Here is a 15297-nt window from a genome sequence, read left to right as displayed (position 1 = left end):
TTAAATTCAAATGAATCGCTCCATTAAGCCTCCCCCAGCAGCAGAGAGACCATCCGTCGACTCAAATCACATGTTTACAGTTGGTAGTAAACCGCATCTAGTAAAACCCCAAAGTAGTAACTTCTCCTATACTTGGGTGTGCTTTTACAACTGTGCCAGACTGACATTGAATTATTATGATTTATTAACTAATTAATTCAGTAGATAAGAAGGGCATTCATCGTTTCCCCTCAGCAATTGTGGTTCAACACACATGGAGAAAAAAAGCGCATTTAGCTTATATATTTCAACAGACTGAACAGACAGTCTGGTGTCAATGTAATGCCAGAAGAGTATAATTTTATACAGCTACACAATGTCATTATCAGGCATTATCGGTGCTGAATGCGTTCACCTGCAGACCACAAAAAATATTATTATTACGCCAATAGACCCGCAGCCCGATGAATTAAACAGCAGCCTATGAGCACTGCACTAAAAGGCATTCCACATTAAATCCTAATTAGAGACTGTAGCATTTATTCTAAAAATACAGCCCTACATAAATACCCTGACATGTCAATCTCACCTAGCGCCGTACTTTTGCGGTGAAAGGCCTCTCCTATCTCACAGCGACACATTTCATCTCTCCTATAAGTCTGGTTGGTGATTAGACCTTGTTTAAGAACCGATGCTACCTCCGCAGCAAGTCAAGAACGTGTTCACAATGACGGGGAACACGACCCGCATGCCTGTATGTAAAAATATTCCTATTCATTTTATGCCGTCCATGTGTGACAGAGACTTGACACGTCTCAGCATTGTGGAGAGAATAAACCAGCGGAAAAGGAAAACCAAATCTGTGGGCTTTTGATTTGGAAAACATTTCACATTTGATGAGCGATCCAAAAAAAATAAAAAAGATTGTGTGCCAAATCCGGTTGGAATATTTACATTTAATCTCAGATAGTCTAAGCAAATCCAACGGAAAAGACAATTTGGAGGCTAAGAAACTTTTGGAATATACATTTTGGAAATACCTTTAGGAAATGAAGTAAGGAAATTAATTTTGAAATATATTTAGGAACTTAAGTAAGGAAATACATTTAGGAAATATATTTAGGAAATTAAGTAAGGAAATACATTTAAAAAAATACATGCTTGCCGCTCATGATGTTGTGCTTTTACAAGATGTGCATCAATGTCAATAGATAGCCATAAAGACTTAATTAATTAATGTCCTAGCGGCTAAGCGTAGCTTATACTTGAATGTATCAGGGCTCTCAAGTCTCACGCATTCGGTTAGAGACACACGCAATTCAACCCATGCACACGCTTACACATCACACTTCGTATTTCTCACGCAGAGAAATTACCAGGATAGCGCCTACCAATTGCGCCGCTATTTAACAGTGGAACAGATAGGAATCAAATGGGTTACCCGTACGTAGGGTAACCAGATGTCCTCTTTTGCCCGGACATGCCCTCTTTTTGAGACACTTTTAAAAAAATGTGTGGCGGAATTTCAAAATCGTCCGAGATTTTATTAAAGCCTCATACACGTTCACATTGAATTTGCGTTCCGTTCCTCTGGGTCGTTCACAAACTAGTTAGGCTACGCCTTCCCCTGCTCAGTTCTGTTCGTTTTGCATTGGTGGAAGTGAGTAGGGGGAGCGGTTGAGTAGAGCCTTCAGATTGGACGGTTTGACTTACTTAGTTACCGTCATGTTTTGGATTTATCTTTTTACCATTATTGTTTTATAGGGAAAAACGTTAACAAATTTCTCCTACAGATATATTTTAAGCATTGGACTAAATGCCACATAAATATATAATGATTGTTTTGCACATTTGCAACGTTTAAAAGTTCAGGGAAAAGTATATGCCTCTACTGGTGTTGCTTAAGCCAATAGCTTTTGAGGCAGTGTTGTTTCTGAATATTAGTGTTAAGGGCCAATAATGCTTACTATCATACATTAGTCACCATGTCTGTGTACACATTCGTATGCAGTCACATGTTAATATACCCCCCCCCCCCCTCCCCCCGCCGACAAAATCTCACTCTGAACTCAGTTCAAAACTTGAGAGCCCTGATGTATGAATGTCTTAATTGTAGTTATTTAGTTATGCTAAATGCAATTAAATACTCATATACTATACTTTACAAAGTTTTGTTCCCACAACTTGGAATTACCACAATGCTTATGTTGGAGAGTAATTGGGATAGATTAACCTATATAAGTGAATATAATTTAGGATATAATGTGGAATATTATAAGGTAATGTAGGATTAGTCCTCAAATTCAACTGAACACTCAAAAAGTAGTAAAAAGAAAAGTGTTGGGCATTAGGGATTGACAAAAACGCCCAGCAGGTTTGAGTTCCGGCCTGCCCAGCGGGCTAGCTGGGTTGAGCCCCAAAGCATCCATTTCTGACAATCATTTCCCCCAATTGAGTTCTTTGTGGTAAAAAGAAAAAAACAGGAGCCAGTTAGCTATAATGGCGCCGCAGACTTCCCTGAGGCAAAGCCCCGGCTGCAGGCGTGTGTCCGCCTCAGAGGCGACCGAGGCGAGTGTTTTCCACGCGGGGATGGCCCGGTCCCTGTATTAACCCAGTGCCGGAGGTCTGCACCTGGGGTCCAGAGTGCTCGTTATATAGGGAAGGCTGTTAGGGTCACCTGGGGAAGGAGCCGGATGCCTCCACGCTCCTTCCGCTCAAAACTGCAGAGGGAGACTAAGGGTTATCCTTTCTGAGCGCCGCGCATACGTCAGCAGCGGCCGGCCATTAGGGCTTGAACGCTGTAAGGTCTCATGTAGTGTGGTCGGGGGGTACGACGATGAGGCATTAGCACACCAGGTGCCGTTTCAACTTCTAGTTTGACTTTATTTATTAACCTGGCTGAACGAAAGTTTGACGTCAAACCAAGGGGCCGAGATAGTCTTGTCCTCAAAAGGTACTTGGTTTTATCCCCAATGTCCGTAACCTTTATGTAAGCATATAGCCTAGCCCGAAGCTGTATCTGCACTCCCCGTGAGTCGCTTTGGATAGAGGGGTACATTTCTAAAAGGCTCATAGAAATAAAGTTTATCCATGACTCATTGAAAAGGTTGAAGAAATGAATACATGGAGAGGGCAGCTGGTGAGGTTTGAGGTTACTAGATCTTTTGATTATGAATGTATTGGTAATACTTTACAATGAGGCTCTATTAATAAAGTAACATTTAAATCAGTAATATAGGGGTTAGGTTAAGGTTGGGGTTAGTGGGTTAAATCGTGTATAAATGAAAAACAAAAATGAACACCATTTGTAAACATGAACTAAACATGAAATAGGTCAATGATAACTAGACAATTAGTAAACTGTAAATAAACTGTTCATTAATTATTAGCTGCGCTCATTCAGAGGTGTAAGATCTGGGAGTTCCGGGAACGCTGGCTCCTGATCTCAGGCTTGTCTAGGAATATTAGAATAATGACACACAACCCTCACAAGGCCGCCACAGCCCAAAGCCATGTCATGATTGTATTTATTCAGCCCCGAAATAATTAATTTAGAAATGATTTGGAAAGAGCGACCAAGTATTTGTATTTCTGTCATTATAAGTATTCTCAAATGTATCGTCAATTAGCTTTCTGCTGATCAACTAATCATTTCAGCCGTAGTTACGCCTTAATCATAATTGTGTCCCGGCACAAAGGAAGAATGGGAAGATTATATACCTGTATTTGCACTGTCCTGATTGGTTGGGTTGAAGAATGAAAGTGTGTGCTTGGGTGGTGTGGAACTTGGTGTGTAAAGTGCATATAAAGTTACTGAGCTGAGGGAAAACCTAACGATGATTTTTTTCAACTATTTTCCAAAATAACCTGGTAGGTATTCATTCACTCAGTACATAGCAGTCACATAGACGGAATGCAATTAAACAAAATCATTGTTGTAATGATGGCTGTCAAACGGTTTTATACATGACCTGGTTTTATTCATTTATTTAACATTTGTAATGTACAAAAGGTTGACATTATGAGATTTTCCATAAGAGCAGAACGCTCAGATTCTATTCTTACATTTATAGTACCTTTCATGAACATTTCATATAGTATATATGTCCTATCTGTCCATTCATCCCAGACACATACATTCACATTTACACCCCAGACACACAGACACACTCTCACACACACACACACACAGGCAAGTTCTCTCACACTCACACACCACACACATAAAACGCTTCTCACCCTTGTAAATGTGTGGGATATGAATTTAATAAGAACCTCCAACATGCTTTTAAATCACAGCCGGTCTCCTCCTTTGGAAAGGTATGCAACCGGCGTGACTCCTGCTGCTCACAAGCAGAGCCCAGATCATGTACCTCCTCGTGTGTTATATCAATAACATTCAGCCCCGTGCACTTTTAGATATAGTAGGCTAGTAAACCTGCTCTTGAGTCAACAAAGAACATATTAACGTTTGTGGAATTCCTCATGCTTCTCATAAAGTGCCGGATTGTGTTCGACTCCAAGCTGAATGGTCCTTGGTTCGATTGGTTCGATCCCCGATCTAACCTGTTAGTATGTCAGAGTAAGATGCCCTTTCACCCCAACCTGCTCCTTACTGACAATACTTGCCATGTAGTGTCCCTGTATACCTGCTCTGCGCTTTTAGATCATTTCGTTTTGCTCTTCTCCTTGACATATACCATGGCAAGACTTTTGGTTGAATAAACCCCTGAATATTGTTACTGAACACTAGTATGCAATGCAAGAATAGTGTGGCGGCTACAGTGTTTACCTCCGAACCCAGAAGCTTCTGGGTTAGATTCCCAATGTCAATATCCTTCGATAAGCCCTGACTCCGTCCTGCTCCTTAATGACATGCATCGAGGTTCACTGTGAGTGGTTTGACATAACTGCAAAATGACTTCCCTTTAGGACACACAGCCCTCCATCTCTCCTCCACCTGCGTCTCTTTGTCTGCAGGAAGACGGGGCGTGTCACGTATCGTAGACTTCTGCTGCTGTTCAGCATCTATCTTCTACTCTCATACATGCTCTTCTTCAGTCTCTTCTCTCCTTCGGCTCTCCTCTCTTCTTCTACCCTTTTTGTCTTTCACTCCCCTCTCCGTCTGTTACTTTCCCTTCTCCTCCTCTCTTCCCCTGGTCTCCATCTCTTTCAATCCTCTCTCTCTCTCTCTCTCTCTCTCTCTCTCTCTCTCTCTCTCTCTCCATTCTCCGCCCCCTTCTCTTTCTCCCTCTCTCTCATTCCTCCACTCTACTCTCTTGCTCTCTCCCTCCCCCCTCCCTGGGCTTAGTAGCTCTCCGTCTCTCTTCACAGCGGAGCGCGGCCTGTCTGCCAGCTCCAGCTCCGCATCGCTATGCAGCACTCGTCCCCCTTGCTGATCTCCTTTATGAGGACACCAGCCCCCCCCCACACCCCCACCCTCACTTTCATCCACCACCTTCCTTCTCCACCTCCATCCTTGTCCTCCTCCTCCACTCTCCTTCCCCACCTTCGTCTTCTTTACCCTCACACTTCCTCATCCACTTTCTGCTCCTCCACCTCTGCCTCTTCCTTTATCCTCCCACTTCCTCATCCACTTTCTTCTCCTCCTCCACCTTCCTACTACACCCTCCCCGGCTACTACGCCTGCCGTGGGCACTTAACGCTTTTTAAGAGGCCGCACAGGGCTTTTATTAATTTATTAATAAAACATTTAAAGAGGTCAACGTAAGGATATAAACAGTACTTATTCTATCGCCATACGCTTTTAATCAAGTTAGAGTTAAAGTTTGGTTGATGTTTCATAAAACAGGCCCTAGGAAAATTAAAACGAATATATAAAAATTTTGCATTGCTGACATTCTTGTGTTTGTTGTGTATGTGTGTCTTACTGTCTGTGTTTGTGTGTTTGTGCGTTGGCGCCATCTCTTATTCCCCAGAGCAAATCAGTTTTTTTCTAATTACAAAACAGATTTTCCACAAAGTCTTTTAAAAAAGGATGTTTAGTCCCGTTGTTGTTGACGCGCATGATTCCGCAAATGTATTTTCATTGACAAGCACCTTGCTTCAAGACTTATCTAGACTCTAGAGTGGTTGAAAGTCAAAGTCTTCTATTAGCAGATGTGCAGCAGTCAATCCGAGCGTTGAAATACTCATTGTGAGGCTCACAGCGACGTACAAAAACACTCAGGTGTGAAAATAAATACACAGAAATTTTGAAGTAGGGTAAAGTAAGTCTAGGTATAAAAGGAAATATACAACAAGAGATGAAGTGGTATTCAAACTTTGCAGTATTAAGATACTGTATAATACACACAAGGAAATGTGAAAAGGCAAGAGATAGATCAGATAGATCAATAAGTTTCAGCCCTTAGGTTTGAGCATATCTGCCTTATTTTCAAAGGAGCAGTCAAATTACAACCGTTTCATTATGGCAACTAGTGGTGAGAATCATACATACATTCAGACCGTGTGTGTGTGTGTGTGTGTGTGTGTGTGTGTGTGTGTGTGTGTGTGTGTGTTCATTATTTTTGAGGGCCAAGGGTCCATTATCTTGTCAACACACAAGGGCTGGGGCGGGGGGGCATGTTGAGTTGGCATGACCACCCTCTAGACTGCCATCATCCTCTTCTGCGGTCACAACAACAACAACAACAACAGAACAACCTCTTGGATCCCATCGAGGCAAAACACAAACAAGCAAACATGGCATCTATAGGCGACACATCAAACTCCATAAAAATAAACTACAATCACAGGCCTACGGGGGGTCAAGGACCCACGCATGGCACCAACCAATATTCCCAACAGAGAATATTAACTTTGTCTGCAGAGGTGACAGCAGGAGCAATATGTTGGGAGAGGAGGCATGGAGGGCGGGAGGGGCTGAATGAGATTCAGGGGACAGGGTCTGTATCAGCAGGGGGGAGGGGACCTGAAGCCCACTTCAGCAGAGATGAGGGCCAACGGAAGATTGGAGAAAGGTCAGCGCTTGAGTAACACATCAAATGAAACATCGGCTTCGTCTGGCGGGAATGCGCACGGCAATGGAGACGGCCGCCATTAGCCTGCCAGTTACTCCCGGAGCATAAAGTTGTGAAGACAAAAACACAGAGAAGCTATAGCTTGGTAATCCGTCCTGCAGCTCACTGGCTGAAACAAGCCGTGGAATATCCGTACATATTTCAAATATTTATGGGAATATATACAGTACCTGCATGATGGGGAGGTTCTTGCTCTAAACCTGCGATTTTCAACTGGTCGCGAATGTCCTCATCATCGGTTTGAATCTATATAAGCGACACGACCGAATGTGAGGAATCAGGGGAGAGGATGTGTGATATGTCAGAAAGATTTTCAATTTCTTGCCACCTGGTGGTGGTGGAACTCCCCTATGGAATAATAACAATAATAAAACCAATATCAAAACTCTCACAAAACTCTTGTCAAACTGCCTTGAGGTTAGGGAAGAAAGCCCTGGTTTCTATGGTTCCCAGACTCCATGGTTACCTGGAGCTGAGGTTAAATAACACCATATCGAAACATACGGGATAAAAGCTTGTCCATACGTCTGTGATTGAGCCTGAACCTACACAGCACCTATACACCTCTAATCACCCTTAACAGCCCCCCCTCCCAAAATATCCTGTTTGATTTACGGCCTACGGAAAAGAGATTGGAGATGTTGCTCCAAATATATCTCCATAGTTTATTCTCCCCCAGCCCCAGACCCACCCCCACCCTGAACACAAACCCGGATGAGATATCATCTGCGCTGTCCTGATTCATGTAACAAGATTAATTTGACATTCATTTACAATCAATCCTCTGCGCTCGTTGTTTAATGAGCAAAACATTTCCAGTCCCCATAAAACACAGGTGCTGTGACAAATATGCGCAGACAAACATCACGCTACAGCACAACGCCCACTATGACACATTCGACACACGCGGCAGGAGAAAACAGGCAAAACTCAAATCACTAAAAGAAACCGGGTCATAGAATCTTTAGGAACTTAAATGTCATGAGAAGTCTGTCAACCTCGTGTTTCAACCAGGGCCTCTTGACAGAGAGACAAGAGGGAGAGAGAGAGAGAGAGAGACAAGATGGAGAGAGAGAGAGAGAGAGAGAGAGAGATAAGAGAGAGAGACAAAAGAGAGAGAGATGAGAGAGAGAGAGAGACAAAAGAGAGAGAGATAGAGAGAGAGAAAAGACAAAGAGAGAGAGAGAGACACACATAAAGAAAAGACATTCAAGAGATTCCAGAGGGAGAGAGGTGGAGAAAGAGTGAGACAGAGAGACTATAGAGAGACAGACATAGAGAGAGTGAGAGCTTGAGAGACAGGAAGAGAGCAAAGAGAGACTAGAGAGAGACAGATAGATGAGAGAGAGCGAAGGAGATATAGACACCGTGACAAAGATTATGGCAAAGGGAGAGTGACAGCTAGAAGAAGGGTGGAGGACGAAGAGGGGTGGCTAATCTTTTAGTCCGTTCCCCACTTGTCTTGAGGCGCGGGCCCCTGGCTCCGGGCTTATCCCGGCGGACAAGTATCCGTCGGGCGCTCACTGGCTCTGGTTTATTCATATCTATATCTATATTTATATCAATAAATATCCTTTCTCGGGGGGGAGAGACAGAGCAGCCAGCAGGTCTCGGTCCAGCGGCAGGCAGCCAGCTAAGAAGCTCTCTGCTGGGGACGGGACCACTCCTCGACAGCCCGGCATGGGGGACCCCGGTCCTTGAATGTAAAGCATCTCTCTCTCTCTCTCTCTCTCTCTCTCTCTCTCTCTCTCTCTCTCTCTCTCTCTCTCTCTCTCTCTCTCTCTCTCTCTCTCTCTCTCTCTCTCTCTCTCTCTCTCTCTCTCTCTCTCTCTCTCTCTCTCTCTCTCTCTGCGTCCTCCCGCGTCGCCTGATCACTCAGACACCAGGGGGATGCCAGGTGACGTGGGAAGGTGTGCTCTGGGATGGGGTCCAATATGTATTCAGCTGTAGGGATCACAGGAAGCCCCCGGCCAACGAGGAAAAATAAATAAATCTGTTTGACCTTAAAGGACAACAGAGGACTTAGCGACTCTCTCTCTCTCCGTCTCTCGCTCTTTAAGGCTGAACTTTATTCTATGTCTGTCTAAATAAAGTATTTATCATGTAGCTGTGTGTGTGCGTGTGCTTGTGTGTGTGTGTGCGTATTCCACATTAAGTATAAGAAATATCCATCCACAGATCAGAGGATAAGTGCTTCCATCACAGGAAGTACATTGCAGGAAGTACCCCAAGTAACCTTTATGAAGTGCCTTCATGAATTATGTTTTTAGAATACTATCCTATTTCTAAATGCTACGAAATTAAACATAATATAATAGTCCACATATTTGGCATCATGATACAAGGTACATTTATTTAAAGTATTAAACTCTGGTCTAGATAAAATACCTGTAAATCAAGGTAATGCTTTTGATGGACTTTTTGGGTTTCAAAGCAAAATCATTTAACTTAAATATTTAGGCAAATTCACTTAGGAGGTAGAATTTATTTAATTATTACATTTTGAGCACATGGCAGTGTTCCTAAGGGATTGGATAATGATATATATTTTGTACTTGGGTAGGTATAGGATTTAATGTCTTCTTTCACCACAATGATAATTGCCTCTTTTTGTCCCCTACTGGGTCTGCCCAGAAATCATTATTTAACAGCTGGATTTCTTACAAGGAGAAATATTATGAAAACAATACTTTTCCTGGGATTTGGGGTGTTGTTTTGGGTCTCTGGTGTTCCCACACGCATACAAACTTTGAAAAAAGTCTGTGCATGATTTTTTGAGTGAGATATGCATTTCTGAGAGTCTACAGTTACCAAACGAGGGAGTCAGTTTTGGCACCCCCTACTACGTAGGAAGGGGGCACATTTGAATATTACCTCCCACTTCCCCAACCCCCTCCAATCAGGGCATAGCTACGATTTTGTGGACCAGCGGACGAGCAGCTCCGGCGGGGGGAGATCGGCAGCTCAGCTCCGGGAGAACAATCCCTTTCTCCGCCGGAGCTGCCGGGCTGCTGCTGAACCTTTGGCGGCAGTCCGGAGCAGGAGACATGGAGGAGAAAGGGATTGTACTCCTGGAGCTGAGCTGCCGGACTGCCGCCGAGCTTCTCCCGCCAGATTACCTTGAGGAGCCGCCGAAGCTGCAGTCCTGCAGCTCCAGTGGGTGCACTCCGGGAGCTGAACCGCCGCCGAAGCTTGGGCGGCAGCTCCGGCGGGGGGAGCTCGGCGGCACTCCGGCAGCTCAGCTCCCAGAGTGCAATCCCTTTCTCCTCCATGTCGCGGTTCATGGACTTCAGAGAGTCAAGGCCAAAGTTCATTTCCCCCAATTCTTCTCAACCATGGCCGAGATAACCCCCACTACGAGTCTTTACTTGTTGTGGAAGTACCAGAGACGTTAGACGCAGTCTTTATGATTCATAATATAATCCGAGGCCGTGATGTTAGATATAATATTATATAAATACCAATATATTATATAATATTATTATATTATATAATATTATATAGAAATAGAGCACCAGGAGTCCGCACACGGCAACAATCCCTTCTCCTCCATGCTGTGGTTCAGTCTGACAGCTCATTGGTCAATGGGCAGCAGCTCATTTGCATTAAAGCTACAGACACCAGAAACAGCGAATTCTGAAGGGACTGAAACAGAGGGGAATAGGGGTAGGCGAGATTTTCTTTCCTAAAAGCTATTTCCAGCAAACAGCTTCAAAAACATGTTTTCTAGAACTCATACACTATGTTTACTTGTTGGGAAAACACCATAATATGTCTCCTTTAAAGTGTAATTCCGGCAAAAATGTAACCCAGGGTCTTTGTTTTGGCATGTAATCCCATCAAATAAGATACTTGAGATACTCCAGATGCTTTTTTCATTGAGAATGAAGCTGAGCCAGACTGTGACAGAATCGAGTATAAGGTTTGCCCGGCGCAATGTTTGGCTTCCATGTTATTGGTTAGGGGCACCGCGAACGCTTCCAAATCGTCATTTTCTAACTACTAATATTGCTCAAAATAACACCAAACCTCTGCAGTACCATGATTAGGGTCCCTACACATAAAACGAAGCATCAACAACGTACTGGGAGTTTATTAAAAAATGCTGTTTTCCAAGTCTGTGCTAGACTGGGTAGCCCCGCCCATTCTGCCGCCGATTTGAGGTTGCCCTGCACAAGGGTCTGGAGAAGAGCAATACATTTCTTTCTGCTTCAGATACGTTTTTGCGGCAGCCAATCACCAAGCTGTCTTTTCCCCTTTGCGTGCTATTAGCTGGTTCAACACAATGACGCAGGGAAGCGACGGCAAGCAGCCAATTGCGTACAGAGTCAGTTGAACTAGGTGCTGAAAAAATGACAGCAGCTTCCCCAGACCAACGTGCAATCTACGATTGAGCTTGGTCTGGCAATAGCCAGACTAAGTCTGTACCTTATCGATAGGTCAATGACCTGCTACCGTAAATAATATAAAGAGGCGCCAACAATCTGCCCTCTTGATACTTGACAAATTTGTGACTTGTTTGGACTTTGGATATTGCTCCTTTGGGCAATAATAGCCCCTAACCAATAACATGGAAGCCAAACATTGAGCCAGGCAAACTCTGTACTCCATTTTCAATGAAAAAAGTACCCCGAGGGCTTATTTGATGGGTATACATGCCAAAACAGAGACCCTGGGTTCAATTTTCGCCAGAATTACACTTTAAACAGTATGTACATAATTATTGGTATTTCTGTGTGAATGTAAGAAAATAAAATGTGTTTGATCATTCAAAGAATGTCACTCTGGTCTAGAATTCTAATGAATCACGACAATTTTTGAGTTCTTCCCAAATGAAGACCACACAAGGTGCCATAAGTTACAGACGAGCCATAAGCAGGAGCCCTGCTGATGGAGAGTTGTGCTCTGGAGTGACGGAATGGTGATGGTCACCGCACCACGCCCGTACCGCGGAGCTCACCTTTAAAGGCGCTGGACCAGAGGCCAAGGAGAAGGAGGACCACCCGCTGCTGGGCAATCATCTTCCTCTTCTTCTTCTTCTTCTTCTTCTTCTTTTCTTCTTCTTCTGTTTCTGCTCGTTGGTTCCTTCACAAATCACCAGGACACTCCACTCGCGCTTGTCTCCTCCGCTTGTTCTCCTCCACTGCTGCTGTCCCCGCGGTTATTCTCGGGATGAGTTTATCCCGGGTACACGTGCAGTTCCGAACTATCAGCTCTTTGCGCTCTGTGGTTCGCTGGGTGATGCAGCTGTGCAAGCACTCGCGGATGCCCGGTTGCAGTGGCAGGTCGCCGTGTTCGTGATAGCAGGACGGAGGAGACGCTCGTGGATAAAGTGCAGCTCCCCACTCCGCGCGCTCTCTCTCTCTCTCTCTCTCTCTCTCTCTCTCTCTCTCTCTCTCTCTCTCTCTCTCTCTCTCTCTCTCTCACGTGATTGGCTGATGAGGGCTCCCCGCCAATAGGAAACACCTCGAGATAGTTTGGATCCGTGGCAAACGGTCAGAATAAGAACAAGTGCAACAGTTACTCACAACCAACCTGCGCACCGCCATCCACACACATGCACACACCTTAAAGGAGACATATTATGGTCTTTTCCCAACAAGTAAACATAGTATTTGAGTTCCAGAAAACATGTTTTTGAAGCTGTTTGCTGGAAATAGCTTTGAGGAAAAAAGATCTTGCCTACCGCTATTCTCCTCTATTTCAGTCCCTTCAGAATGCGCTGTTTCTGGTGTCTGTAGCTTTAATGCAAATGAGCTGCTCCCCATTGACCAATGAGCTGTCAGACTGAACCACAGCATGGAGAAGGGATTGTTGCCGATTGTGGACTCCTGGAGCTATATAATATAATAACAATAATATTATATATATATAATATAATAATATATATATATATATATAATATATATAATATCATGGCAAAAAGCTATGTGCGCCTCGGATGATATTATGAATCATAAAGACTGCGTCCGACGTCTCTGGTACTTCCACAACAAGTAAAGACTCGTAGTGGGGGATATCTCGGCCATGGTTGAGAAGAATTGGGGAAAAGGAACTTTGGCCTTGACTCTCTGAAGTCCATGAACCGCGACATGGAGGAGAAAGGGATTGTACTCTGGGAGCTGAGCTGCCGGACTGCCGCCGAGCTCCCCCCGCCGGAGCTGCCGGACTGCCGCCGAGCTTCGGCTGCAGTTCAGCTCCTGGAGAAGCTTCAGCAGTCAGGTGGGGGTAGCACGGCGGCAGTCCAGCAGCTCAGCTCCGGGAGTACAATCCTTTTCTCCTCCATGTCTCCTCCTCCGGCATCTCCGGCGGGGAAAGCTCGGCGGCAGTCCGGCAGAGAAAGGGATTGTACTCCAGGAGCTGAGCTGCTGGGCTGCCGCCGAGCTCCCCCCGCTGGAGCTGCTCGTCCGCTGCTCCACAAAATCTTAGCTATGCTCTGATTGGCGGGGAGTGGGGAAGTGGGAGGTAATATTCAACTGTGCCCCCTTCCTACGTAGGAGGGGGCGCCGAAACTGACTCGCTCGTTTGGTAACTGTAGGCAGGGTACTTTCAGAAATGCATATCTCACTCAAAAAATCATTTACTGACTTTTTTCAAAGTTTGTATGCGTGGGGGAGCACCAGAGACCCAAAACAACACCCCAAATCCCAGGAAAAGTGTTATTTTCATAATATGTCCCCTTTAAGCGAGACACACGCCCAAGCAAAAGTCATGCATGTAATTCCGGCGAAAATTTAACTCAGGGTCTTTGTTTTGACATGTATGCCCATCAAATAACCCTCCAGATAGTTTTTTCATTGAAAATCAAGTATAGAGTTTGCCCAGCGCAATGTTTGGCTTCCATGTTATTGGTTAGGGGCACCGCGAACGCTTCCAAATCGGCATTTTTTAACAACTAATATTGCTCAAAATAACACCAAACCTCTGCAGTACCATGATTAGGGTCCCTACACAGAAAATGAAGCATCAACAACTTAGTTAGCGTACCGGGAGTTTATTAAAAAATAGAGTTTTCCAAGTCTGTGCCTTACTGGTGGGTTGATTAACTGCTACCATAAATGATACTTGACATATTTGTTTGTATCTCTATTATATTATTCACGGTAGCAGGTTTGGACTTTGGATTTTGCTCCTTTGAGCAATATTAGCCCCTAACCCATAACATGGAAGCCAAACATTGCGCCGGGCAAACTCTGTACTCGATTTTCAATGAAAAACGTATCTGGAGGGCTTAGGTTATACATGCCAAAACAGAGACCCTGGGTTCAATTTTCGCTGGAATTACACTTTAAACAGTATGTACATGATTATTGGTATTTCTGTGTGAATGTATGAAAAAGAAAAGTGTTGGTCTAGAATCCTAATGAATCACGACAATTTGTTTTTTGTTCTTCCAAAATGAGGACCACATGCAACATATCATCAGAAATAATGAAATTGTTGTGGATTGGATTTATTTTGTGTTTACAGACCCTTTTGTATGGCCTTTGGTTTGACCTTCGCTGTACACTATTCTGCTGAAACACACACACACACAAAGGTTTCCATTGAGCCCAACTGCGATCTGCTAACTGCCCCTTTGTAAAATGTCTGAAGAGAAACGAGTGGATGGGCTGGATAAGACAACCAGCGGAGTCTCCCTGAGGAGGAGACCACAGTGGGGCTGAGGGCAGCAAGGGGGCGAGGGGGTGAGGGGCACCATCAGGCCTGGGGAGACCTTCATGATGATGATGATGATGGGTAGTGTCTGGGTGGTCACGGTGCAAGTCTACACCTGAAGAGTAACGACCACCAGGTCTGCTCCTCTCTTCCCAACACCCCCAGCCTCACCAGCTAAAGTCAGGCAGCGGGGCGGAAAGCATGCTAGGCTGCACATGGCTAGTTAGCATTAGCAGACCCGGGCTAGTCTGTTGGAACTGACGGAATGGCTCTCACGTAGGGATCCAAAATAGAAGCGGTTTACATGCCGTGTGAACACAAGGTCACAGCTTTTAGACCACGATGGTGCCACAAACGTTGTGGTGGGAGTGAGGCAGGATAGCCTGGTGGCTAGGATGGTGTTTGACTCACAGCTGAAAAGGTTCTGGGTTTGATCACCGACTCAGTGTAACGGTGCTTGTGAGCTTAACCTACCCCTTAGCTTGGGATGAAAGTGTCAGATAGAATACTTAACACAAAGAATCCATTCATTTATACTGGGTAGTTTCAAGTATGAAAAGAATAGGCCATACATACATTGTAAATAGTATTAAAGAATATATGTAGCAATGTTCAT

At 44.5% G+C, this 15297-nt stretch overlaps 1 protein-coding gene across 1 annotated transcript in view; it reads right to left on the bottom strand.

Moving 5' to 3' along the window:
* cadm2b (cell adhesion molecule 2b) overlaps positions 1–12105 on the bottom strand; it is a gene marked incomplete at its 3' end in the record, with an annotated part of 131587 nt that extends 119482 nt beyond the window's left edge. Inside the window, exon 1 of the mRNA XM_079731934.1 lies at positions 11983–12105. Coding sequence (XP_079588060.1) covers positions 11983–12043 — 61 coding nt within the window. The 5' untranslated portion in view covers positions 12044–12105. The remainder of the gene's footprint in view (positions 1–11982) is intronic.
* Between the last annotated feature and the right edge of the window lie 3192 nt (positions 12106–15297).

Source organism: Pollachius pollachius (genome assembly GCF_949987615.1).
Source record: "Pollachius pollachius genome assembly, chromosome: 3".
Taxonomy (NCBI): Eukaryota; Metazoa; Chordata; class Actinopteri; order Gadiformes; family Gadidae; genus Pollachius; species Pollachius pollachius.
The sequence above is the reverse complement of the archived record's forward strand: the minus strand, read 5'-3'. Positions and strand labels throughout refer to the sequence as shown.